The sequence below is a fragment of the Rhea pennata genome, chromosome 3 (assembly GCF_028389875.1).
Source record: "Rhea pennata isolate bPtePen1 chromosome 3, bPtePen1.pri, whole genome shotgun sequence".
NCBI classification, from domain to species: domain Eukaryota; kingdom Metazoa; phylum Chordata; class Aves; order Rheiformes; family Rheidae; genus Rhea; species Rhea pennata.
Window position 1 is genome coordinate 23934493 of NC_084665.1, and position 27211 is coordinate 23961703.

General features: G+C 34.9%; 1 protein-coding gene across 1 annotated transcript in view; it reads left to right on the top strand.

Annotated features, from left to right (window-relative positions):
* The window catches only part of GPATCH2 (G-patch domain containing 2), a 124665-nt gene extending 104946 nt beyond the window's left edge, over window positions 1-19719 (top strand). The window contains exons 9-10 of the mRNA XM_062571806.1: window positions 3498-3580; window positions 15972-19719. Coding sequence (XP_062427790.1) covers window positions 3498-3580; window positions 15972-16141 — 253 coding nt within the window. The 3' untranslated portion in view covers window positions 16142-19719. The remainder of the gene's footprint in view (window positions 1-3497; window positions 3581-15971) is intronic.
* The last annotated feature ends 7492 nt before the right edge of the window (window positions 19720-27211 follow it).

Consider the following 27211-nt stretch of genomic DNA (forward strand, 5'->3'; position numbering starts at 1 on the left):
AGATATAAAAATGACCTAACCTCCCCAAGCCATTTGTAATAAGCTATTGTGTAATTGCAGAATAGGCACTCATCATATTTGCATACTGAAAATATAAAAATTACAGAAAAAGAAGAGATTGCACTGTGAAGACCTGGATAGATTTTTGGGGGAAGTTTAAAGAGATATAAGCATAGTGAGAGTAATTGAGTAACCTTGAGGAGAAAACATAATAGGGAGACTGCAACTATTTAGGATGGAGGTAACAAAATTTCTGTCCAGATGAATGTTTGTCACAAGTGTGCATAGATACTTGTGAATTATTTTTTATATAATCACTTTAAAGCAGAGGAAAAAAATGCTTGCTGGAACAGAACTACTTTTATTATACTTACTATTTTAATGGAGGCTTTTTGTTATTTTTTGTTATTATTACCAGACTTCCCCAGCCTGTCATCATTTTTGAAGCTCTTATTTGCTGAGTAGAAAGGAGGATCTAAATACAGTATGCAAGATGAAGAATGAATAAAAATTGACAATAATTTTGCCAGTTCCTTTGTTTAATATGTTGAGGCATGACACAACAACAATAAAAAATTCTTGGCCTGATAGTGTAAGTTCACACTAGCCTGGCTTTTGCAGCCCTCTTATTTCCCTCTGCCACAACTTTGCCGCTGCTATGACACTTGCAGGCCTGCTCCACCGTGGTGCAGCTGATGCCCTGTCCATGCTCATATTTTTCTTATTGACAGTGAGTGTTCTTGCCAAACGCCAGGGACCATAGTCACATCTGTTTGTCTCCCAAGCTTGTCTGAGGCTGCTTGGGAACACTTTTTATCCAGAGGGCAGCTTTAACTAGGCCTAATACTCTGAAAAGCCTCTATTTGTAAATGCATACAATGAGGCGACAAGTTCCTGTTGTCTTTCCTTAAAAATTATTCCATTTGACACTGCTTGCTCCAGTCCCTGTCACCAGCACATCAAAAGCCAAGTTTTCAGGCAAGGTGGTCTTAACAAGTTCCCTCCCCCCCCCAATAAAATGCCTAGTTTCCCTCCAGAGCACTATTTATAAATGATAGCTAGAAGCAAGCTATGGATAAGTAGAGAGAATTCAGGCAAATAGCTTTCTTCCTTTCTATAATCCTTGCTATTCTGACTTAATGCTAAGAAACAGAATGCTGAAGTTAGCCTGACGGAGGGTCAGTTCTCCCTACTATTTAGTACCTCCATTACAAGCATTTCAAAATGTACTGTGCATGAGGATGTGTTTGTTTTACAACTAAGGTATAATACTTCATTTCCCCTGACTTACCAGTTCAGGAATAGTGATAGTTCTGTGTCCATTCCTCTTTAAAAATGTAGCCTTTTGTTTTTCTGTGATGTGTATCAGCAGTGTGCATCAAATGTTAAGACCTGGTGAAACTAAATGCTTCTGTAGACTCGGGAGTTAGTCTGATGTTTGATGTTAGTGGCCATAAAACTGTATTTGACAAAGCTTAATTGGTGCTCTAGCATATTGCTATTTATTTGTGGCATATAGAATTTTCAACAACAACAAAGAAATATCCATGCTCACCTTGGCTAGTGGTCGCATTGTTGTGCTTTGCAAAGACAAATGATTCATTTATGCTGAAGGAACAAGGCTGCCTTTCAGACGTTCATTGATTTTAAATTAAAAAGTAACTGCTATGTTCTACATGAAGGGTGACAACAATAACAAAGTAGTCCTTACTTAGTGTTATTTGTTGCAACTCCATTCTGTGTGCCTAGAGGAAAAGTGGGGAGACCCAAGTACCATAATCTTACAGATCAATAATCTAGATATCTCAATGTAGTGTAACAGATAATCAATTCTGTGTAAAATAACTCAAGCACTGCTAGCTTTTACTCCTGTAGCTCAGGTCTTCAGGTTCAATTGCCTGACTTTATTAATTTTTATCTTTCATCCTTCTTGTATTCCTGGAGACTTTCTCCCTTTTTCATTCTGAAGAAAAAAAAATGTAGTTGAATACCATTTGACATACAATTTAACACACAACATATTTGGCGTTTTTTTAAAAAAAGTTATATAAATTTCTTATTTATTTTCTCTAGTATTGTTTTTCCCATATTTTATTTAAATATTAATTTTCTGAAAAATTGCCCAGACTTGGAAGGAAAACAGTACATTTTAAAATAAGAGTGTTAAGTAAGTGCTGAAATAGAGATTCATTAACTGAAGCAAGTTACTTCTGTGTAAAACTTAAATTTGTTCTATTATTTAAATAAATATACTAAAGTATTTCCATGCTAATTTACAACATCTGTTTTTAAAAGAAGTATGTAGAAGATTATACACTGTCACCTTTTTCAGCAAGGCATTATTTTCATTTTTTTTTACATTGCTAAGCAGTCTCAGTAGTGTCTCAACATACCTGGTCATCTGTTTTTCATTTAGAAGCAGCACAGCTTTAAAAAGTTCATAAATGCAGTAAATGATAGGTCATATATCCAACGTGAAACCAGGTCTCTTGAGTGAGAGTGTATTACTGTGCGATAGTACACTATCAGATGCAATTTGCAGCTTGTAGTTTTATCAAAATTCAGTACGTTACTGTAGGAAGGATCACTGTTCCAAGTAACATTTATAAACTCCATAATTTTAATATGTCTTCATAAATTACTCTGTATTTTCTCCCTTCTGTTCTATTGCTTCTCAAAAATTCAGGCCACATATCTTCCATTCTACAGGGATTGTGTACTACTTTAAGAAAAAATGTAACTATAGTTCTCCTTTAAGACTTTAAACCAGATTATATGCTAGAATTCCAGATCTGGAAATTCTGAATTTACTCTTTTCTGTGGTACCTGACCACATATAGTTGCTGTGATACGAGAAGATTTGCTTGTTTGCTGTCTTCTACAGCTCCACCCTTTTTTCCAGTACTTTAATCTCATAATTGTTTAGAGAGTATGCAAGATACTGTGCTTCCTATGTGTTATTTTCATGTCTTGCTAGTGAATTAGAAAAGGACGAATAGATGTGCAACAAGTTAATTTCACATACCTTTGAAGAGTTTACTGTTTCATGTTCTCTTTCATTGTTTTTCATCTTACCTTAAAAGAGGTTGGTAATATTTTTCCTGTAATAAATGTTGTTCTGACATTTAGGCATTACTAGCCAATTGATAACCTACCAACAATATTGTGATCTCTGTACATAATTAATCTTCGCTACTTTCCTGTCAGAAGCAACAGCGTTTCGTTTTATCTTGAGGTAGAAAGATTGCCAGTTTTGAAAATTAAAAAGCATTCCTTTTATATTATTCATTCAAGTAACAATTTATGATGCTACATTTAGATACTGAGCACTTGTCAACAAACATAATTATCCTTCGATATAAACAAGATTGGTGTCTTCACTGTGCAGCTTCATCTTTGTTGAGAGTGTTTTGATATAGGTTCAGATTATACAAGCTGTGCATTTATGTGGTATTTTCCTTCCTTTGTTAATAGTTTTCTCCTATAATTACTTGCAGACAAACCAGTGTACATTTAGGATCGTTGTGTATGGGAGACATCAAACGGAGAAGGAAAGCTGCTCCCCTGCCAGGACCCACAGGTAACCAATTTCATAGGACAGAACACAAAACACAAAATGTTAAATCTTTAAATACAAAGCAGTAGGTCAGTGACCTGGAGAAATGCTTGATAAATTCAGTAACTCTCCAGATAACTTCAGATCTATCCTATCCTTATTTTTTAATGGAGATTAAGAAATAAATAGACTCTCTTAATTTTCCCTCAAACGTTTCCAATTTCTAGACTTTTTTAAAGATCTATCTTTCTTTCAAGAGAGTAAATCTTTTTTTTTTGTATGCTGAGAATCACAGACACTAAAGATTCCTGTTTATGTTGGTTCAAGCATTACAAGACGGAAAGAGTTAAGATACCATTTTTCCTGTGAGGAAGACATATGCATGCTGTAAGTATCATGCATAGTACAGATAGAATATGAATTCCTGGGTAAACAATTGAAAATGTGGAGATAAGGCTGTGAAACAGTTTTAAAATTAGTGCTATAGATGAAACAGGGAGCACTGCAAGCACCTTTCTGAAAGATTTTTGCAGATGCGAGGTCACAACTATTGCATGCATTTTGCTGATGTCACAGCTGCAAAACAGCTTTTTCAATAGCTAGCTGTGATTTAAAGGACTATCATCAGTTTGTTTATATTAATTATATATGTGCATACTAGAAAGATTAGGTAGTGTGTGTCTCTATGTGAGATTACTTATTGGTAATATTTGAGTCTCTGGATTGCACGTAGCAATCGTGTATCAACTATTATAGCAACATATCCTTACACATACAGTTCTTCAAATGCATTCTAGGTAGATAATCTTTAGAGAAGCCTAATATTTGTATTCCAACTGAATTCCCCTTTCTGAAATTTCAGGATTTCAAACCTCAGTGGCAGAAGCAGACCAAGAATAATATTAAAAAATGTTATTAAAGCACCTTAGTGGCAACAGTACAGAAAAAGAGAATGTATGGGTCAGATTCTAAGGCTCTGAACATATGTGAAGTGAAAAAGAAAAATATTTAATGACTGAAGGGAGGATAATATAATTATTTCTACAAGGTGATTTTCGCTTCCCAACTTTCAAGTACTAGAGGATGTCATTTTGTACTGAGAGGGTATGAAGTATCATGAAATTCATTTTATTATTCATTTTACCTTGGGCTCTAAGCATTTGGTATTTTATTTTAAAAGCTGGCTCCCCTGCATAACTTTGCAAAACCAATATTTTGATACTAAAGCAAATATTTCATATGATCATTCACTATTATGTATCCACATCTTTACAGTTTTAGAATCTGATTTACCCAAAAATTTACCTTTACATGGTTGATGAAAGAGAGTAATGGTGGGTAAAGATATCATATGAGGTATTTTTAACTAATGTCCATTTTTTATTTTATTTTCAAGTTCAAATTCCAAATTTTAAGTTTTGTTCTGTACAAAAGAAGTGAGGATTTTTGTTTCTTCTTATAAACATTTTTTTCTACATTTGATCCATGAGAATTTTTAAACAAATATAAAGTATGCTAAACTGAATAAATTTATACATACAGTTCTGTAATATTTTGTAAAATAAATGGAGTTTTCTCCATAGCTAATCTCCCCACAACTGAATTATTGTTTATCCTTTAAGATGTTTGTTTTTTTGTGTCAGTATTTCATCTTATGAAAGGAAAAGGGGTTCCTATTAGAATAGAAAAACATTTGGAAAGCTTGAATTAAAATGAATGACTGTTTCATTAGTGGGTTCTTTTCCTGTCAGTAGTATTAGTTAAACAAAATGCAGAAACAGAAGAACTAGATTTTATACATAAGAATTTGTAGGAAAACTTCTTTTCTTGAAAGCAAGTGAGAAAGAAAATTATACATTTACATGAATGAAAATTGCAAAATAAAAAAAAATGCGGTAATAATATCCCTCCATTTTTAACATCATAGTGACACCTGAAAGGTTATCTGTAAATGAGTGATTAATTGCAAGCTTTTTCCTGAGCTATGTGTACAGCAAATTAATAAAGTTTCACCTAACACAAACAGATTAAAGAAAAAAATATTTTATTTTCAAAAACTTCATTTGAAAAAATGACATGGGTAAATTAATTCCTGTAGCACTTTGCATGGTGTTGAAAATGGTAATTTATATGTTTGAATTAGGTACTCTGAGAGAAAATGACTGGTGATATAATTAAATATTGAAATATGCTTTATGCTTTTGAGACTCACAAGGGTAACTCCTGCTACTTTCAGACAACTTACAAAGCTATAGACTTCTGTAGCAGTCTTATTGGTTAAACATTTATTAATTGTGACAAGAACAACCAATTTATTTCAGTACTCTAGCTTATTTACTGCTCTTTCACCTTTGTATTTTGTATTGAAAAAGTAAAATGAATATTGATAGAGTTAGATATTGATTTCTAAATTTATAGCCTGTTCTCAGCCTGGAGTCAAAGTCACATACCAATAGGTTTGTGTATATTAGTAACAAAGGATGTAGATTTACTTGTACAGCAATAAGAAACTATTGAAGCAAAAAAGTTTGAGCAGCACAGAGCATTTTATTGTTTGAAAGATGTGGTCTGTAAAGGTGAAGAAAAGCTATGTTGAAAAGCAGTGAAGAAAATACAAGAAAGAATATTAGATACGAATTGTTACCAGCAGACAGTAGAGAATCTGACATCCTATTCTGCATTTCTACTAAATAAATTTTCTGATTTATGGATGCTTGATATAGTCCCATTTGTCTGCCACTGAAGTGAGGTAGATAATTATCAACTGAAAAAAGGTACTAGGAGAAATTGTTTACTTCCTATGATTTAGATTAAGAATCAAATGTTTTACATTATAAACATCTACTTTCTTGCACAGCTTCCTCCATGTAATCAATATTATTTCAGTGATTGTACAGACAGATTTGGGAAAAGGTCATTCTCAATGACTTTTTGCCCTTTCTGACTATCTCTGCTATTTTGTGTGACACCCTGACATACTTTGTTGCAGTAATACAATGCCCTCAAGTTTGTATAAAAACTTCCTAGACAAACTAATACATTATCACAAAAATAACCCTACCAATACTGTGCCCATCACTAATGAAAATGATTAATAACAAAAAAAATTTAAAAAGTAAGAGAAAGATCATTCTCTACAAAGTACTCTTAATATTTGAAACACATGCATAGGGAATGATTATAATAATTTCAGTGAATATGTCATATCAAATTAGTAGGTGCTTCAGAACTTCAGGTGCCATTTTCATACATTGAATTTGCATTTACCCCAGTTCCTTTCCTTGCAATTGTCTGTCTTCTTTTCTACAAGTCTTATTTATCAATCAGCTTCTGTTCCATCCCTGTATCCTCTCAGATTTTTTTTTTAATAAACTCCTAGATGTTATTCATGAAAAAACATAATTCTTAGGGTACAAATTCTGCTTGACATCTGGGGGATGTTATTACCTTAATTTACAGAGTATGGACAGTTTGATCTGGAATAAAAAAGATAAATTTTGCTTTTTGCCTGGTAGATAGCCGTTTATTTCTCTTTGAAAACAGTCTTGATATGATTTTTTTCACATTAGCATGCCTCACGGTTTGGAGTATGATGGACTGATTGGAAGTCTGAAAAATCTGATTTTAAAAGGAAAAAAATATTTTCTAGTTAAAATACAGAGATTGCATAAGTAAAATATATAAATTATTGTGCAAAACATTTTTATAGGTATCTTAGCTAATACTGATCTTTTTTGCAAGAGCAAATTTCAAATGTTAATATCTTTATCGAGTTGGCAGGTTTCATACTACACTTCAGGCTGGTACTGTTTGAAATGACTAAGTTATAAATCTCATTTTAAAAAATGTGTTTTAATGAAAAATATGACAGATTCTTAATTATAGTAGAAATACTGAGCACTGCTATAATGCCATCATGACTCACTTTAACAAGGTAATCAAAAGGGTACATGTTTTCATTCCTTTTTAAAAATTGCCAGTGGAACAGCTAAGCAAACTGTTTTGCTGATGCTTAATATGTCAGTGATTAAAAATCAGACCTGAATATCTGCAGTACCAAAATGATGATTTGAAAAAGATTTTGATTACATTGTGATAACAGAGGTGGCTGAGGCTAAGTTTGTGGTGAAGGTCAACTTCCCGAGATGGCTGCAGAGAAAGGGTAGACATTTGCTTATTTGAATAAACTAGCAATAAATTTCCAAAACACTAGACAAAACTGTTTTATGCCTGCTTTTCTTTTGCTTGACTCACTGCTTTTCCGTCTACTAAATATATAAACTCCATAGATAGAAATCTCCTTTCTCAGACCAATATAACATTTACATGAGTTGTGGAAGCATCCTCCTTTTGCACTGCACTATTTCTTATCTTTAGTCTACCAAGATTGTTTCCAGGGTACAAAAGCATATCTGTTTCATAACTCAGCCAATGGATACTCTTCTTTTTTAATTCTGTAGCAAATTGAATTCTAGGGACTTTCTTCTGTTCCTTTTTTTTCTTCTGCTACCATATTGTTTCACTAAATCAGTTCAAAAATAAAAAAGATCACAGAATGCCATACGGTATTTGAAACTGCTGTCCCTGCAGAGCAAAAGACTTTTCATGTTGAGCTGAGGTTATTTGTTCAGGCAGGACCCCTTTCATATAGTCATCAGAGTAATGAGGAGAGTTCAGTCCCAAACTTGAGAAGATCCACAATGCAACAAGAACCGGAGAAACCAGAGCTTACACTGTGAATTTGCTCATGAATTTCTTGTGATGTAGAGAAAAGCAGTATAAGAGAAGACAGTGTTCTTCAGGCTCTACACACAACCAGTACAGCCTCAAGACATCTTCAGGTTAATAGAAGACTGTACCTATCTTTCCTTCATGCGCTCTTCTGCCTAAGTGTAGAAGATTCAAAAATAATTCCTCAGATGACTCTGACACTCTTTCCTACAGTAGCTCAGTGGTAGGTGACTAGTTATTCTTTCTCCTGTGGAAATAGGGAGCACTGCCGCAAATGGAACCAGTCATAGCTTATGCAAAAAGCACTTTTCTTTAAGGTTTGTTAGCCTGTAGGTTACTTTTTGAAGAAGGAAAGAGGCTTATGCAGTAACTTGATAGCTTTAGGAAAAAGGGTTTGCCACTTCAGAGGAATAAAAATAGCTGTTTAAGATATGAGAAAATATTTTCATGATGGGAGTATAAATTTCATTGATCAGGTTTCCAGGCACAGGCAAGTTTAGACTGCTATTTTCTGTCTTTCTATAGAAGCTCTAGGAATGATAGAAAGGGTTCTGATAAAAGCTGTGATAGATACCCATAGTATTAGGATTTCATAAAGAAAATGTTTGCTTTTGCTTTTCAGTACAAAGAGAAGAAATTTTGACTTTTAGATTGGTAGAGAAGTTTACCTTTCAACATTTATCTTGACATTGCGAATGCTAATGTAATTCCTAAGATTTGCATTCTGATGTCTCCATTACCAGTAAAGAGACCATCAGGAAGCATTGTTTGCTTATGTAAGTGACAGGATTACATTTTTAAGAGAATTGATGTGAAGTGAAATCTGTGGCAAAGCAGTTCACCAGATATATCAAGATATATCATAATGTGTTTTACTTTCAAATGGAATGGGGTAATTCAGTTTCTTCCCAGACCTTTCTTTTGTTAGAAAGCTGTCCAAAATTAGAGTCATTAAGTTCTTTGGTTGTCAGTGTCTTAGCCAAAAGTCTCTTCATTTTTCTTCTCTAGGATTCATCATTGCATACTACTTTGTCAACTACCCTCTAGTAGTATAATTGGTAGAGGCCCCAGTAAATACAGAAATTGTTCTTTAGCCTGTAATAAAAAATATGCAGAGGTATTTGCCTAGTTTTATTGAATTAATCTTTATCTTTAGTTAAGATTAATTTGACAGAAGACAGTACTCCAACCACTTCGGCATTAGATAGGCTGCAGAAGTGCCGTTTTACCTCCAGTATAGTAGCAGTCTGTTTCAACTTTGTCTCGGATTAGGTAGAAAGCCACAGTAATGTGCATAGTCCTAATATCCTTTTAATCCTTAATCTTTCTGCTGAAATTAACAATAACTGAGCTGTCCATTTTTGAGAGTTATTACTATAATTTAAATCCTTTCCCTTTAGGATTTGGCATAAGGTTACAGTTCGTCTCATAAAGGTCATGGAATGCTTATCACAAGGGAGCACTTTCACCAAGTTTGGAGAGGTTTTAAACACAACTTCGGATGTTTCATAGAAGCTTCTTCAGAAGAGCAATCCAGTGACAGTTCTGTCACCATAGACAAGAAATAAAACTGACCCTACTTGGACTCAAGTGAAGACTAATAGTTATTGAAGAGATATGAATAAACAGGATTCTAATACTTTCTACTCTTTCCAACAAGTTCTTGTAATAACAAAGATTGAATAGGTGGAAGAATGCACTTTACCCACACCAGTGTTGTTTGGTAAAACATGAAAATAAAATACGAATTTTTTTTTTTGTAGGGGAAGAGCACTGGCAAATCCAGTTCCTAGTGATCTGTGAAGCTAAATGACCAGATAAACCAGACGGTTCAGTGTCTTCATTTTCATCAGTGTAGATTTTATATTTAGGTGTTTGGGAGGGTTAGAAATGGATTTGCATTTAGGGTCTGTTCTGCAGGAAAGGATGCCTCTGCCCATGCTGCATTCTGCAACAGTTCCTCTAATATGCCAAGCAATGAGGCAGTAGGAATGAAACTATAACAATTCAGACCTTAGCAGAATTTTGCTGAGGTTGCTGAGTAAATACAAAGATTACCAACACCCACTGAAGTTACCACTCTGTATCCTTTCTGCTCTCTTTATCGTGCTAGCTGGAATACATGCAAGTATGATGCAGGCAGACTTACCCAAACTATAATCACTCCAGTGTAGTGCTTTGGATATGCTTTTAGAAAGCTCAGTGTGAGGGATGTCTAAAAATGTAATCACAAATATTTAGCTATATAATATGGTATTTTCATATATACTTATATACCCGTATATACATATATACCCATAATATACTGAATTATGAAAACCACAGCAGGTACTGATTTTAAAGATCACAATGTGGCTGTCAACTGTGCTCCTGATGTCTCTACAATCATCCAAAACAGTTTTAGGAATATAAACATCTAGGCATTATTCTGATTCCCATTTTTTAGTTAAAAAGAATTGACATTAAAAAAGATACAGCATAGCAATTTATTATTTTGATTACATTCTTCATAAAATTACATTGTGTATCAGGATCAGTCCCTACTGTTCTGCAGTTCTGAACTCATCTATCTAGGGAGAAATCAGAAAAGAAAAAGAATAGATGGAATATTAAATGCTTTCAGAAAATAAGGGGGAAGTGCACTAGCTTCTAAAGTGAAGCAGCATGTATCATTTCTCCTTCCATTGGCTGTTTATCCAACATCAATACAACGCTTTAGGAGCCAAATTACTAAACAAGCTGCCAATTAGGCTTGCAGTCAGCTGGATAGATTAGTGGCTAAGAGAGGCAGATACAAGATTTTCATCTCTTGAGCCAATTACGCAAGTGAATTACCATCCACAATGCTCCTTGGAAGATTTGAGATGGAAAGACTGACTCTGCTGTGATAGACATAAGTGAGATCCAGGGTAGGGGGTAAGGGTTAGCAGGCCATGTATTGCAAAAATTGCCCAAGCAAAAAGAGATCCTTCTAGGAAAGGATTTAAAGGATTTAAGGCTGCTAGGAGTGATAGAAGAGGAAATAATAGTTGTGGTATGCTCTGCAAAGGCATTGGTGTTCTCCCCACAAGTCTTAATCACATAAAAGTAAGATGAAAGGGCAAGACTATATTTCTGTACAATGTCATTTTCTCACAACTGTTTAAAAAACATTTTCTTAGCATCAAAAATAGTTTAATGGCCAGAGACAAAATTACTTCCATATGACTTCGCTTGTTTCCTATGGCTGAAAACAATAACAAAAAAAAAATCTGAATCATTTTCTTAAATGATTATTTAGAAGATAGAGCCTGGTTATATTCTGATTTTGTTTGTGCTGATAGAAACCCAGAATGCTTGATATTAATCTAATCCAAAAATTGGACCATACAAATAAACATTGTCACAATATTGGTTAATAGGGTCACAATTCCATTATTAGTCTATAAAAAATGATAGCTTAGTTGGTGAGCTTTTAAGTTCTTTAGAAGAAGCATTTTGCAAGTCAAGTGAAATGGATCTTGGGATCAAAACTGTGCATAAGCTCATTTGTTTCCCACTGAGAGTGTTGTACACTGGAGTAACATTGTTGCTTAAATATGAAGCAAATTTAAAACCTGAACTTTTGCAAGCTGTTGTATCCAAAAATGATTAAACAGATGTGGAGCCTGCAGCAGCATTAGACCTCTGATCTGATTTTAGCTTACAGATGGAATTAAATTAACTCATGGCAATCACTGTAAAATCAAGGGTATGGCACTGAATGCTAGTGTACTGTTTAACCAGGACATACCTGTTTCAACAGCTGTTAAGATAAAATTACTTGCCTTTATTTTTTGTTGAAACCTGCCTTTAATGCTATGGTAAATGTTATACCAAAATAAAATAATTCTGATGAAAGGGGATTTTTTTTTTTTTTTTTTGTTTTTCCCTTCCCAATTTACGTCTTTCCAGTCATAGGTTCTATACTCCATGTATGTGCAGCTATGTGCATAATACAGACCTTGAAGAGAAGTGAAGGAATTTTACAGTGCTATCTTTTCAAGCAAGTTACTGTTCCTTCAGTGTTTGCACCTCATTTGTGTAATAGTAACCACTCCTATGGGTAGACTGCTCATCTGGTAAATGAGGAAACATTGTTATGGTTGCTAACACATTTTCAGTCTGTAGAAAGAAAAACTCTGCAAATGAGATTCCTACAAATTATTAGTATGGAGAATTCATTTTAAGTTGTGCATCTTCACCACCCTTCTACTGCAATAAACTTAGAAAAATGTATCACTGGGAGGGTCGGATTTTGCATAGTTACGTTTTGTGGGATAGCACAATGGGTTGACTTTGTTGTTGCTCCTGGGAGGGTCAAGACTGAACACAACCCAGAGGTAGCACAGCCCTTCACAAGGCCAATGTGCTTGAACCATTCTCTCTGAAAGGACCTACTGGCTAGTCCAAGAAGTGCTATTGGCATGAATTAAAAACTGAACGTGAAGATGAATATTACAAGGACAATTGCTACTTTTAATTAGGAAATAAAAGCCCAAAGCACAGGAACTGGGCGTTGGGGGAAAAGAAAGTGTAGCATGGTGTTTGTAAGAGCTCTTTACCTTTACGTGTATCAACAGCAAACACAAGGGTTTTTTTGATTGCTGATTGGTCATGGAATGGAGGAAAAGGTCAGATACAGCTATCCATATTCTTCTGATTCAAGTAAAATATGTTTTATTGCAAGTTAATATTCCTGCAATTTTCTTCAATCATTTGAAATACTTTAAGACAGATATTGATGTATATTTGTATAAACACTGCAATATTTGTAAAAATTTGTATAAATACTGCAAAAGAATAGCGTAGCTATATTAAATCTTTTTAAAAAGTAAAATACAAACTATCCATATTCATGTCAGTTGTGAGAGAGAGTGGTTAGTGAAAGTGTATGCCTGTAATGAGTTATAGGGATTTTTGGTTTTGTATTTTTCCTGCTGTTCTACAAGGCCTCCAAACTGTCTGGATAGAGTATACTGTTTGAATATGTGCCCAAAAGAGTGAGTTCTGAATCTGAAGCCAAGTTCATGGTGGTTTTAGCTCTTTCTTTTTTCTTTTTTTTTTTTTCTTTTTTTTTTTTTTTTTAAAAAAAACTTGGCTAAGTGTTAGAATAAAACAGAAGGCTTCAGGAGATTTTTTAATATTCTTATAGGAGACAGAAAAATATGTACAGTGGAGGGAAAAATAATTATACTATACATTTTAGAAGTACTTAAATGTCTTTAAAAACAAAAAGTATTCCAATTATCCTGTCAGTCAGAGAAAGAAAAAAAACATGTTCAGCTGCTGCAAAAAAATTCGAAAATAGAAACATCAGTTTATTAAATAACACATGTCAGAGTACAGGTTGTTCTTTCACACTTCTTTTTTGTGAGATTACACTGTTCTGAAAATTGAAATTCACGTAGAATGGGACATAGGGTTTTTCCCCCAAATAGACCAACAAAAAAAGTTGTTTAAGCTCAAGCTGTGTCACACATACAATTTCCAACAGTATTTCTGTGTTTGTCGAGGCAGAGTTATGAATGGTATAATATTTCCAGTTCTTAGAGGTCATGGTATACTCTTACATATATTGATATACAATATATTGACATACTCTGTATGGCATTGATATGCTATGTATGTTTAGTATTGATGTGATATGTATAATATTGATATACTATAATATACTCTTAGATGTATATATATACTCTTAGATATATTCTTGAGGTCATGGTACACTCTTGCCATTGTTCTTTCCTGCTTCTTGGATCTGTTGGATCTTCCCATCTAAGTCCCCACCATTACTTCTTCAACAGACACTGGAACAACACACCATTTTTTACCATAAGTTGTTGTGAAAAGTGGACCAAAACACCCTTCCAGGATTTCAGCTGTGATGTGAACCATTACTTTCGTTGATTGTAGACTTTTTCCTCTATTTTTTGAACCAGAAGATGTAATTAAGAAGGTCCTAAAGCCTGTGTTGTGTATGCCAGAGAGTATAAAGGATTTATCTAGATGAAAATTGCCTGTGTGGTCCTGAAAAGAAAAGAAGTCTTCCTCAATGAATTTTGTGCTGGTCAGTTCAAGAGGAACCCCAATAGGGACTGGACTCCCTGACTTAAAAGCCTTTATTTTAAGCCTAGCATTAAGCATAGTTTCAAAACAGCATTCAAGGATACTTTCTGTCAACACATTTCTCTTTTTCTTTGACTCAGAAACTGAGATATTAGGAAGTTGTCTAGCTTTTATGTAGTCACTGCTTGACTGAATATAAGCAGATATATAGTGAAAAATGCTTGAGTACTGTCAGCACAGTCACCACAAGGTTTTTAATGTGCACCTCTCATCTTGAACTTCTGTGTGTGTATGCAGTTTCCACTGTGGGTCTTTGCTTTCTTTTTGTGTATGTGTTAAATGAGGCTTTTCAAGAGTGCTTGTTCAGCTTTTGTTTTGTTCCTATTTCATAAGTTAATATAATGGAGAACTAGCTGCTTGTCAATGGTAAATTACCGATTGGAGATAGTGTAATCTCCAAAACCACAAAACCAGTCTCCTCCTGCAGTATTTTTCAAAAAACAGCAGGCTAGAATAAGTAGACAGAAAGGTAAGCAGCTGATGGTTGGAGCCTGGCAAGTAGTGTGCTTTTTGTTTTGTTGTATTTAAAACAATACCCCCGTAACCCAACTGCCTACAGCTGTTCAAGTTTCTGCAAATCCATCAGCCCTTTCTAAAGTTTTTTGTGTAGTGTAACTTGGTAAGTTTTACTGCTAATTCTTGAGTCAAATATTGTTTATATCCCTTATGCAAGACAGCTACATATGGGAAAGATTTTTTTCAGTATCACCTCCAGAAGCTTAGCTTGAGGAGTTTAGTTAAGGGGGGGGAAGCAGCTTTTTGGTTTGTCATTCACATTTCTTTATGCAGTATTCATAAGAAGATGAATCTTTTACATTAACACTTGCAGTCCTCAGAATCTTTTCTGCAAAATGTACACAGCATTTTCTCTTGAGATCTCTGTGGTACAGAAGGAGAGCTGACAACAACATTAAAAGACATTAAAAATACTAAAAAGTATATTTGCGTGTATTAAATCTCTCTGATAGTTTTTAATAAAACCCAAAAGCAAGTAAGGGTATTGCTGGATTTCAGAATACTAGATCACTTGCTTCTGTAGCAGTTGTAAATGCTTAATCAAAAACGATTCATTGTGTTTTGTTGAAAGAAATCTGCTTGTGTGTTGATAAATATTGATAGGAACAGAAAGATGGTCTTGATACTGTGATGTGCCTCAGCTTACTAACTGTATAGAACAATAAATTCTGGTAATCTTGTCTATGAAGTAGTAGACTTGTGTGGGTGGTATGTGTGCAGGTGGTATGTATTGCTTGAGATGGAAGTAAAATACTCTGTTGGAATATAAAGGATGTGCAGCAAAATTTGTAATGCTTTAAAACTGAGCTAGTCTTTAAAAATGTAAAAATAAATCAAAGCCTTAGACTCTACTATTTGGAATCATATGCAGTCAGGAGGGTCAACATGTGCAAAGACAGCCTGTTCTAGCAACCTATTAGATGAATTAGGGGAATAAGAAGGTTTAAAGCTTTAAGGGAGATTATCCTGCTCTTCTCCACATGGCAGCAGTGCTGATTAATGCTGTGTGTTTCTTTAATCCCAGGGTTTGTAGGTGAAAACACCCAACCAATCCCAGAAAACAACATTGGAAACAGAATGCTTCAAAGTATGGGCTGGACTCCTGGCACAGGCCTTGGACCAGACGGCAAAGGGATAGCAGAACCAATAAGAGCGATCCAGAGACCAAAAGGACTCGGACTTGGATTTAGCTGACAGCAGTGCACTCTGGCTGCCAAATAAAAATCAAGATCAAAATTAATTTTAAAAGACCAAAAAAAGGGGAAAAAAAATGCAAGCCTTCTATTATTCTTTGTGATCAGAAAATCCAATTATTCTTCTCTCAGAGATCACTGAAGTCTATGTGCTTCACATTAGATACACCAACTGCAAGGTACAGCCACAGTGACAAGCCCGGCATATGAATCCTAACTTTGTAATGGTGCTAAAATATACAAACACTTGTACTTTTTTATTTTCTGTGATCTTAAAGTTTGTATTAAGTATAAAATTCAGTATATTCACTCATTCTTTTCATAAAAGCTTCTGACACAGCAGATTTTAGTATTTAGGCAAACTTTGGGGGTTTTTGTAAGTATAATTTCATCTCAAGAGTCTTGATAAGATTTGATATCAAGGAAAGTGGAACTCTCTACGACTGTTGTGTTTTTCCCCTTTTCAGACAAAGTTTCCAAACTTAGTATTTCTAGAGATTAACAGTATTTGAGTATAAGCTAACTGACTGTCATTTTGACTATAAGATATACGTTTCCCACTGAAAGGTGATATGGTATGCAATTTTGTGTAAGAAGAGCATGAAAAATGGCTTTGTCATCTAGGAATGCCATTCCAACACCATTATCTTGCAATGTATTGCTGTCTTCCTTGTTCAAGCCGTAAAGTAAATCTTTTATACTTGTTTTTACATTTACAGGATTATCTTTTTCAGCAGATATTTTAAAAATGTAAAGTTTATTCTGTGTTTGGAATTCTTTTTATATTACTGATCCTCAATGTGTTGACATTTAAGAAGAGCTTCTGCTTTGAACCCGCAGTTTGTATTTCAGAGACGACTGTGTCTTGCAGTGTTTATTAACTGGGTTTTGATGTATTCTGAACAATGCAGTATTCAATGTTGTGGTATCATTTGGTTTGTGATCATGATGGTGTCAGTGAGCCACAATCCTTAAGGATCATGAAGAAACAGAAAAAGCACAAGGAATAGCATGATTGGGGTGGAGGGAAGGGAGGAAAAAGATACTTCAGTGGTATGTCACAAATCTAAACCAGCAATTTAAAATCAAGAGGGATCATTAATTGTTTTAATCAGTAGCTAGTGTGTCTAATGTCAGCACAAGCAATTTCATTAAGCACCAACCAATTGAGCTGCAAGAGTACTATTTGTCTGCAGTATAAAACAAATTCAGCTTTAAAATTAAATGATGGGACGAAAGAAGCCGGTTGTTCAGATGGACTAAGGAGAAAATTCTGTCCCCACTGTGATAGCTGGCAATATTTACGCTGACTACAGAGGGAATAGGATTTCTTTCCTCAGTCTTTTTTCTTCAAGAGGAGGGTCTCTCTCCTCCTGCACTCCGAAACCACCTATACAAAGATACTTGCAAAGAAAACGTTAGGATAAGAGGAGCGCAGCTTCATGCATATGGCTGTGAAATATAATGATGAATTTTAAAACGTGTTTTTATAACTTTTATTTTTCTCTCAGCTTCACCAGTTTTTCCAGACAAATAACGCTAGGAAAACAAAAAGTAGCAGCATTGTAGTATAGAATTTGTTTAAAAGAAATGTCTATGCTTTCCACTGTGAGCACTGTCATTTTGGGAGCATTCTTTCACCATTTATATACTGTCGAGTAACAGGTTAGTGCCTAATGTTATTTTTAATTGTAGGTGAATGTACATATTTTCTCTGAGTTTCAGGAGAACCATTTATTGCTTTTTAAGTACATGTTATCATGGTGTGGTTTTGCTTTTTGAAATTGTGAACAGGCTTGGTATTTGTAATCAACGAAGATGTACTTTTTATGGAAGGTTTTGGGGCATAGCATAATGTGAATTGCCACTTCAAATTTCTCTTGCACAACTAACCTGAGTTAAATAAATTGCATATACAAATAATTTCAGCACCACAAAGTTGCAGTGGCCCAAGAATGTGGAATTCTGCAGTTACTGGATGTATCAACCTCTGTAGTTGTTATTTGTAGTAATGAATTAATGAGGAATGTTGTGAAATGCTCCCAGTCTTTCAGTGTGAAGTGCTACAAAGGTTGAATTGCACACCTCAGTCAAAAATTCCTTAAAATCATTTTTAAGTTGTGACTTAAGGACAGAAATGTATCTTTACATTCTAGTTGTTCTAGCAGTATTTGCAAAATTATAAAGATTTTTTTTATCTTTATATTCCATATATACAGAATTATTAAAATTCCATTGTTGTGTTATGGTTACATACCCACCCTACATATTATTGTTCAGAATTCAAAGTATGGCATATACAACACTATTTGAAGTATTTCCATGCGTATGGAAATGTATTATCATAGAAGCAGTTCTTCAAGAAATCAGTCTGCATCTGGAAAAGTACTTGAAAGTGTTTCCTGTTTTGAAACAATAAGAGGAGAATAATAGAAACATTTTGAAAGAAACACCTCTTTAGGCCATTCAGCTCTTTATTCATCTCATACAGGTACACTGATGCAGTCAGCCCAATAAAGAACCTTGACAGAAGAAATACTTAATCTAATCAGAAATCAGAGCTAGAATATGATAACTTTTTGTTTTAAATCAGTCTGTTAGGGAGAAATTGTTAGACATTAAGACTAGTCAGATCGTTTTCACTATAGAGATAAAAACACCTTGTCTGTTTTCCAGCAGGTATTGTGGATGCTACAGCTGACAGTCAGCTTCATCTGTTAGAAGCTGTAGAAAAATTATGTGTTAAAATATTTAAATGTAGTGTTTTGGTATGTTTTTATGTTGCGGTAAAGTTTCCATTCTGGCTTATGCTAGCATTTCTGTTTCTGTTTTTCCACATCTCACAGCAGTGTTTCAAAGATACTCCAGTAGTGTAATTTTGCACAGGTAGAGCTAGTGGTAAGAAACAAAACAAAAATGCATTGTGCTTTTTCTTTTTTAAGTTATGCAATGTTAGTTGGCTTTGAAACATCAAAATATTTAGATTTGTTCTGTAGGTTTTTGCCTTAGCTAACTTGCAACCATACTATGACCATCTGCTGTAAAGCTGCCTCACATTAATTTAAAATGCCCACACAAGTATGTTCAGGTAATAACTCCTACTAGCTGTGACAATGAAGATTTTTTGCCTATATAAATAAACATAGGATCATCTTGTATCTAAAAGTTCCCATGACTCACAAGATTCTTTCCATTTAGGTATTTGATTCATCAGTAGCTCAACAGTTACCGTAATGTTCTGCCTATGCAGAATGCTTAGTAAAAATAAAACAAGTATTATCAGCATTGCATTTTGCTACATATTCCAATGTATCTCAAAGTTCTGTGAATTGAGCCATTAACTATTAATAAAAGAAGTACATGAGCAGTTGCTGAAGAATCTTATTTTTAAATAAATATTTGTTGGAGTCAGAGAAGCATTGTCAATATTCTTATTTTAATGAGTTTGTCCCTGCATTTGTTTTTCTGCAATTAAGGTCTATAATGGGTGTAGAATGGCAGTAAATAGCTAAATAATATGTATAGAATGCTTTGCTTTAACAGCTCAAATGCAAGATGAAATAAAATAAATAGACTCCATTCTTCATGGGTTTTGTATGTTCTTTTCTTTAACCACTCTTTTTAATAGCATTGTTACTGCTCAGGTGAGTGTTAAAACATGCCATTTCTGAAAATGTAATTGAGGTTGTTAATGTGCCATGGCAATTAGATGTACATTTTGCTAATGTTATTACACTAAAGGAGTTGTACCTTTTTACTAGTACCTTTCTTCTAAGTTAGTATTATCCAGCAGAAGTTAGACCAGAAAGTCAGGGAATGCCTTAAGGCTCTTGCAGTACTTTGTTGTCAGATTCTTCTGAGACTTTTAAATACAAGTTCTCTTCACTCTGTAAGTGTGTATATACTTTAATAATAGCTACAGGATTATGTGCTTTCTCTTCAAGCAGTTTTCAGCAACCACTGTTCCAAGGAAGAGAATTTACACAATCTTCATTATAACTTCCATCTCTCACCACTCCCAAAGCAGTTTATTAAGGTATATGAGAAACCAAGATCCCTTCCTTCTTATTCTGAATTCAGGAGAATTTTTAATTAGGCTTTTGTGTATAACACAGTTTTCACACAGTAGCATGGTTAGCCTGCAGCTGTTGCATAGCTGAGTTGTCCATGAATAGCATTCCATTCCTAAGGCAGCATGTTCAGCTCACTGAAAGATCTCAGTCAGATTTATTTTCCTATCCACCTGTAATCCAGCTGGAAAGCTAATTGAAAATGTTGAAAGAAACAATAGTATTTTTTTTAATGGTCATATATTTTTACTTTGAGTTCTACCTAGAAAAGTTTTTATTACTTTTGTTTGTTTACAGGTACAGTATGTAAGACAGAGATTCTTTTTCCTGATGACCTCTCTATACTGGAAGAAGTCTTGGAGCAGGTGCAGGTATTCCAGCATGGCTGTTCTGCTTGTCTAAAGTGGGGTTTTGATTTTGAAGGAGGTTTTTTGCTAGAGCAACTGTAAACTTTAGCAGTACAGATTGATACAAGCTGTATCTACACTATAAGAGAGTTTTTCTGGTAAAACTATCAACAAGGTAAGTCTGTTTTTAATGTAAACTTCCTTTAAGGTATTGTGGAAAACTTTACCAGGGCAATGAGAGTTTCAGTAAGTCATGGCTGACTGACAGTAGTAGATAGATTGACTCTAGTAGAAATGTAGTAGTTTCTAGTAGAGATCAGCTTCTTACGGTTCTTTTCTCCTGTCCTACAACAAAACTCATACTGGAAATATTTTGACCATGCTGATATATTGCTTGAATTTCAATCTCTAAATAAAAGGCTCAAAATCAGAGAGATTCTGTAAACTTCATCTCCTGCTTCACGAGAACTGTGATTCTAAACTATGAAAAATGGCTTGAATTCGTGAGATATTCCATCTATATAAAATCAGGATTTTGACCTGACTGCCTATAGTATTGCTTTGAGGAATTTAAGTATTGGGGAGTCTGACCTCTGAAACTGAATATAATTCATTAGTAATTGAGTAGTGTATGTTTTATTGTAATACATTTACACTAGCTAAATATGTGAATTCAAGAGATCATTATAGTGAGATTATTACTCAGAACATAGAAATGCTCAGCGTAATTCTTCCTTAAGCCCTTGCGGTTGTCTTTCATACTTAATTCTTGCAGATTTTTTGAAAGAAGTGTAACCCTATGTAACCTTATGTGCTGAGTTATAATACTCAGCATTTTCTGTCTTTTGTACTAGTCAGGTGACGCTGTTTTTCTGTAGCTCACTAGGCCATTTTTCTAAATGCTGTAGTGTTATTTTTGTCAGTTATCTTTAAGAGATTTTGATACCTAAAACTTGAAACTTGTTCATCCTGGTTGAACTGTTGTGTTGGCCCCTCTCTTACCTCTGACCCTAAACTGGTGAAGACTGAAAGACATGTAATGCTTTCTGCACAAAAATATCTTTGTTGACCTCAAGATGTATGGTACTTCATAAATATAAAAATAAGCATGTATGCAAATGTCTGCATATTAGAGCTTTAACTTCCTTCCCTATAATAGATACAAGGTTTCAGCTTTCCATGGCATCAGACTGGCATAAAGCAGATGTGATAACCACTACACTATCCCTCTACCACTAAAAGACCGCTGGAGTCAGCAACCACTTTGCTGGGTCATGCTGGCCCATCTTCAGCATTAAGTTTCGTTAGAGCGGCTGTTTGACTGCTGTAACTTGCAGGCTGGCATTTGGTCTATGTGGGTCTACCTGGTCGTTCTGCTGGGTCCTCCCTCACCTCACGTTAATAGCACAGATTCAAGTCTGGGTTTAGACACAACATTCGGGGAACCCTAGGGGTACTTTAAAAAGATGTGAACCCACATGATCAAACCACATAACTGCATATAGTGAGAGAAAACCAGGTGTAGACCACATCCTTTTCATTTGTGCAGTGACATATAGACACCCTTTAAATAGCCGCAACGTTATCTGCCAGGTCATATCAGTACCGAGCACAGCACACCCCAGCAATGTAGGGAGTCTGGTGAGGGTGCCAGTTCAAGCTGGAAGCTATCTGTTTTACACAACTCAAAATACCACACAGTGAGCAGCTCACAGCAGGTTGCCTGGGCCACGGTCTGCACCATCAGGCAGTTAATCTAATACGAGTTTCAGGTGCTTGATTCTCTCTGTTGTGTGGTCTTTCATTCCAAGAAAATAGCAAGAAAAGAGCAAAGAGATGGATAAGAAATTGTTTCAATTCAAAACCAATATAGCAAAAGTGTAAAAAGTGTAGAAAACAAAAGGGATCAGAATCACTTCTGAGACTGATACACAGAGAAGTTGGAAATCTCTCTTAAATTAGGAGGCAGATGAGGAAGGGAGAACATATATTAGAAATTTACAGAAGGAAAATGTAAATGTCCCAAGTATTATCTTCTCCAATGTACAATCAAAAAGTGCCCAAACAGAAATAAAAGTCATTTTAATTTACATTTAATCTACTATTACAACTGATTAAGAGACAAAAAATGCAGGAAGCTCAGTGCCACAGGATATTGAGTCAAAGTATTTGCAAAACAAATAAAACATTCTGACCCATTTATGAAGGTTATTGACAATTTTAGTGCCTGGGATAAGTTAAACTTTGCTTTGAATCCTTTCACCTTTCTCAGTGAGTTATCTTAGTCAGGTCATTCTGTCAGCTTAGTCAGTTTATTCCATCAGTTTAGTCAGCTTGTTCTGTGCTTGTCCACTCTCCTCTGTCTTCTTCTCAAGCATCTCTTACTATTGCTGTGGACATCAGAGAGCTCCCTGATTGTCAGTTCCCAAGAGTTTTGTTTTCTGTTTTAATAGGCTGTGAATTTTTTAGTTTACTTTTAATTTTTTAGAAATTGCCTATCACCTGATTTCAGTGTATTGTCATATAAGGTAGATTTCAGTAATACAAAAAAAAATCTTTTAAGAATCAGGAATAACAATTTTCAGTCTTTCCTCCTGTAAAGCATTTATGCGTTTGGTCCTAGATTTCTTTGATGACCCTTAGCGCTGTTCACCAGCCTCTCACTGATTTGTTTCTTTCACAGGCATAGTTCTTTTCTTACAGAATTTTGTGGTGGAGGGCACAAAAATCCTGCTGGTACATTTGCAAGTAGCAAGTTGCACAATTTTAGTGCTACACTTCTGGTTTCAAGCCTTCAGAATTAAGCTTTAATTTCACCTGTGTTGGCTTTTCTCTTTTTTCTTCAGATGGTTACCTCAAGCATCTAAATGTTCTGCCATTTGTGAAATAAGTGTAGTATTTTACCTAAAATCTTCTGAATGTCAAAATCTTAGTACATGTGATGCCAGCCCTCTCATTTCTGTTAGTTACAGATGTGATATACAACATAAAGCAGAAATACGTGTTTATGTACTTATGTAAGTACAGCTAATACTAGATGTTTAACTTTCTAGAAGATGAATACCAATGATATTCAGTATGTTAATTTGGCTTAAACTCAAGTAGTTCATTATCTGAGAGAACACTTTTGTAATCTGCTATAGGTTTCTTTTTTACACTCTACTATATTCCTTGTTACAGAAATTCCTTGTTACAGATTTTGAGAATGAACCAACACTAATTTAAAAAGTTTTCTTAATGTGATGCAAATAATAAGTAACACAGTTAGCAGGTTGTCTTTATAATCACTTTAGTATGTAGGCTGATTTATTTGTTACCTACTTTATCAGTGAGCATATGAATGCTAGTAAAATTATAGTTCTGAATAACTGAATTTAAGCAATTTTTACTCCTTTGTTTCAACCAACAAAAATAGGTCAACAACTAAACAGTGGCTCTTGGCCAGGATTTAAGTAGAACAACACTAGGAATAGTGCCATCCACAAAAATGTTAGAACAGGAGAGAATTTATCATCTAGGATCCTCTTACCTTTCAGGTTTTACATTGTACCTATCTGAGGTTTTCTCAGTAGGCATGGGGTTTACCCATGAAGATTCATGGAGAATAGTTGTCGAGGTTCAGGCTTGTAAATTGTAATTTCAGCACTTGGTATTTGCCTGTTGCAGTTGTTTAATGGTAACATTCTGAAATACGCCTTTTATAGCCTTATTCGCATTTGAATATACAGCGTCCATGAATAAACTCAGGGCATTTGGAGAGCTGGCAACAGAGGCACTTTGCTCCAAGTAGGCTGCTCTATGATCTTCACTTCTTCAATTTAAATAGAAGAAATTCTGAATTTATACCGTGATGTACCAAATTAGTGTCTTTGGAGGAAAAAAAAAACACTATTATCTAAGTACTCTCATATGTGATGTAGATTCTGTATGCATCCAAAGAGCAAGAATATTTTTGCCAGAAAATGTTTATTCTACAAAGTCAAATGTTTTGTGGAAATAACCTTGTGTCCTTCATAGCTCTAGTGTAGCTCCATAATGAAGGCTGCTCTGGCAGCAGCTTCTGTGTCTCCAGTTCTTTTGGATCCATGTTGGTCATGAGGCTGGGGAGGTAGCTTTCTTCCAGGGAGCTGGTATCTGGGAAGTTCTGGAAATTCTCAGTTATGCAGCAGGCCCTTTGAGCACTGGTGCAACAAAATAAGTTTCGAAAAACACATTCTCGCTCCAAAACTTTTTTTGAATTGTTGAAATGTCCTGTGGGACACAACTTCTAAGATTCAGCAATCCAAAGTAGTAACTCTGTTACTGCAAGTTTAAAATGTCAGTCGTCTGCACAATGAAAAGTTTGGCATCTAGTTCTGAATCATTACAGCCGCAACTAGAGATGTTCTGTAATGTGGTCCTTGAACGCTCACCCCATTGACCAGTGGCACATTGAGTTCTACAAGTCTAATCACTTGAAGATTAAGATGAGCATGTGGAAGGGCTAGCACTAGCTTCTGACACACATTGTCAATGGACTCCTAGTACACACAGATTCTGACTTTCCAAAAGGGTGAAGTATTCTGATGATGGAGTTTGAGAGGCACCTTCATAGCTTTTGTTCCTAGCATAAGCTGCCATTTTACTGTAGATAAAAGAGCATGGATCATATATGATGTTCATACACTTGGCGTGTAGGATCAGTTAAAGATAGAGATTTTTAGGCAATGGTTTGAGATAGTGATCTCTCCTAATAAATCACTATAAGATTGATTATTCTAGACCATAACAAGAAGATTACACTGTCATGGCAAGGGAATATCTTCTAGTTGTGATCCAGGATAGTGGCTGTTCAAGGAATTTGGCCAGAACCAAATTGATTCTCAAGCCATCTTTGGAGCTAAGCCAAAGCTAAAAAAAATGTGTAGTGTTTTCCTCTGCAGCTGAGAAAATGAAGCTATTTGCCTACATCTGTGTGTATACACAAGAAACACATTAGGCATACCTATGCAGGTTGCTCTGTTTAGATAAAGTTATGAAAATGAAATGAAAACAATGAAAACAATTGATAAATGTTAGGCCATTTGCTAAAATTCTCAAGCCATGTACCTTGCAGAGCTGTGACTGAAGTTTTGATTCTGCTAACCCACTTTACTTAATGTGAGTTGCTTCCATGGAGATCAATAAATCTGCAATGTATTGTTTCATATTCTGTCTTTATGTAAACCTTGCTGGGTTTTTTTAGTTGTCTTTTTCCTAACTAGTAGGAATGCACTAAAGTGCATTTAATAGCTCACTTAAGGTGTCATCCATTACTATGAGTTACTGTTAGAACTAATTAATAGAGCTGAAATTATTTTCTAATGAGAAATTGAGGTATTCCAGTGTTAAAAAAATTACCATTCATAGCTAAATAATGTTTAACAATGCAAATAAGCTGATAATTATTTTCCAAGCCATAGAAAAGATCTGTGACACTTTATATACTACTTTTGTGATCCTAATTATTTCTGAAAAATACCTTTGGATAGAAATAGTCTCAAGAAATTTCCCTGGACAAAAGGTACTTTCTAAAATGCACAATGAATGAGAGCTCTCCTCTTGGTCATATAGGGCCAGATTCAGCTGCTATTTCTCACAGTAAACAGTGATGAAGAGAAGGAAAAAGTAAGAGTCAGGAATGTAGGTGGTGGAGGAAATCATGCAGGATCTTGGCCAAATTTTCCTGTCTGCTCCAGATAAACCTCTTTCCTTCCCTTAGTGTAGGTATTAAAAATGCAGCCCAGTTAGGTTAAGATCTTTTGGATCCTTCACAGTAAATCATGCTAACAGCAAGAGGACACTGTCACTGTGCAACAGCTATTGAAACGGAATGTATTTTTAGGTCATGTATGTGGCAAATCAATGCAATTAGGCCACCATAAACACAAAGGAAAAATGAAAGTCTGACTTGGTGTGACAGTGTGAGGCATGTGAAGTAATAACCCCCCAAAAATCAAGACTTTTGATTTTCTTATCTTTCCAGATCTAGTCTCCTTGGGTGTTACTTGAAGCAATGGTCTCCTGTTGGAGGAAGCGTTAAATTGATGATGTCCTTTTAAATGATTAGTCGAATGTCACAGGCATTATTTACTGATGAGGCAGGAGTTATTAAAGACACAGGTGAAAGTTGTGTTCCCTTCTTTGCCATTTTTCACTGTCACAACCATTCCCAGTCAATATTAAAGCCTATTTTGAAATGACATATACCGACAGTTTCTCGTCACTGTTAACTTCAGTAAATGATATATCCTCTTAGTTTGTTTTGATTTTTAACCCTTCTTCATAGTCTTTATTGTATTACAAGATGTTCATTTAATGACAGAAATTTTTGTTTCTATGAAAAGCTTTCCTGAAAGTGTTGGGTGTTAACATTTTTTTCTGAGTCAGCTGGTATTAAATACTTTTTTATTTAGCTGGTTTATGGTAATATATAATCAATTGGTAAGTGGGTCACATGGCTTCCTTCTGCTGGTCTACTGCTATGCACGGGCTCATTAGTTTATACACCTGACATTTTAAGTAGATCCAGGTTTCTCTCTAGCAACACAGTGCCATTAACTGCCAGGGGTATGATCTACTATTGCAGCTTTTGGTTTTATCTGTACATTAGAGTTGTCTTCTGTCTTTGAATTG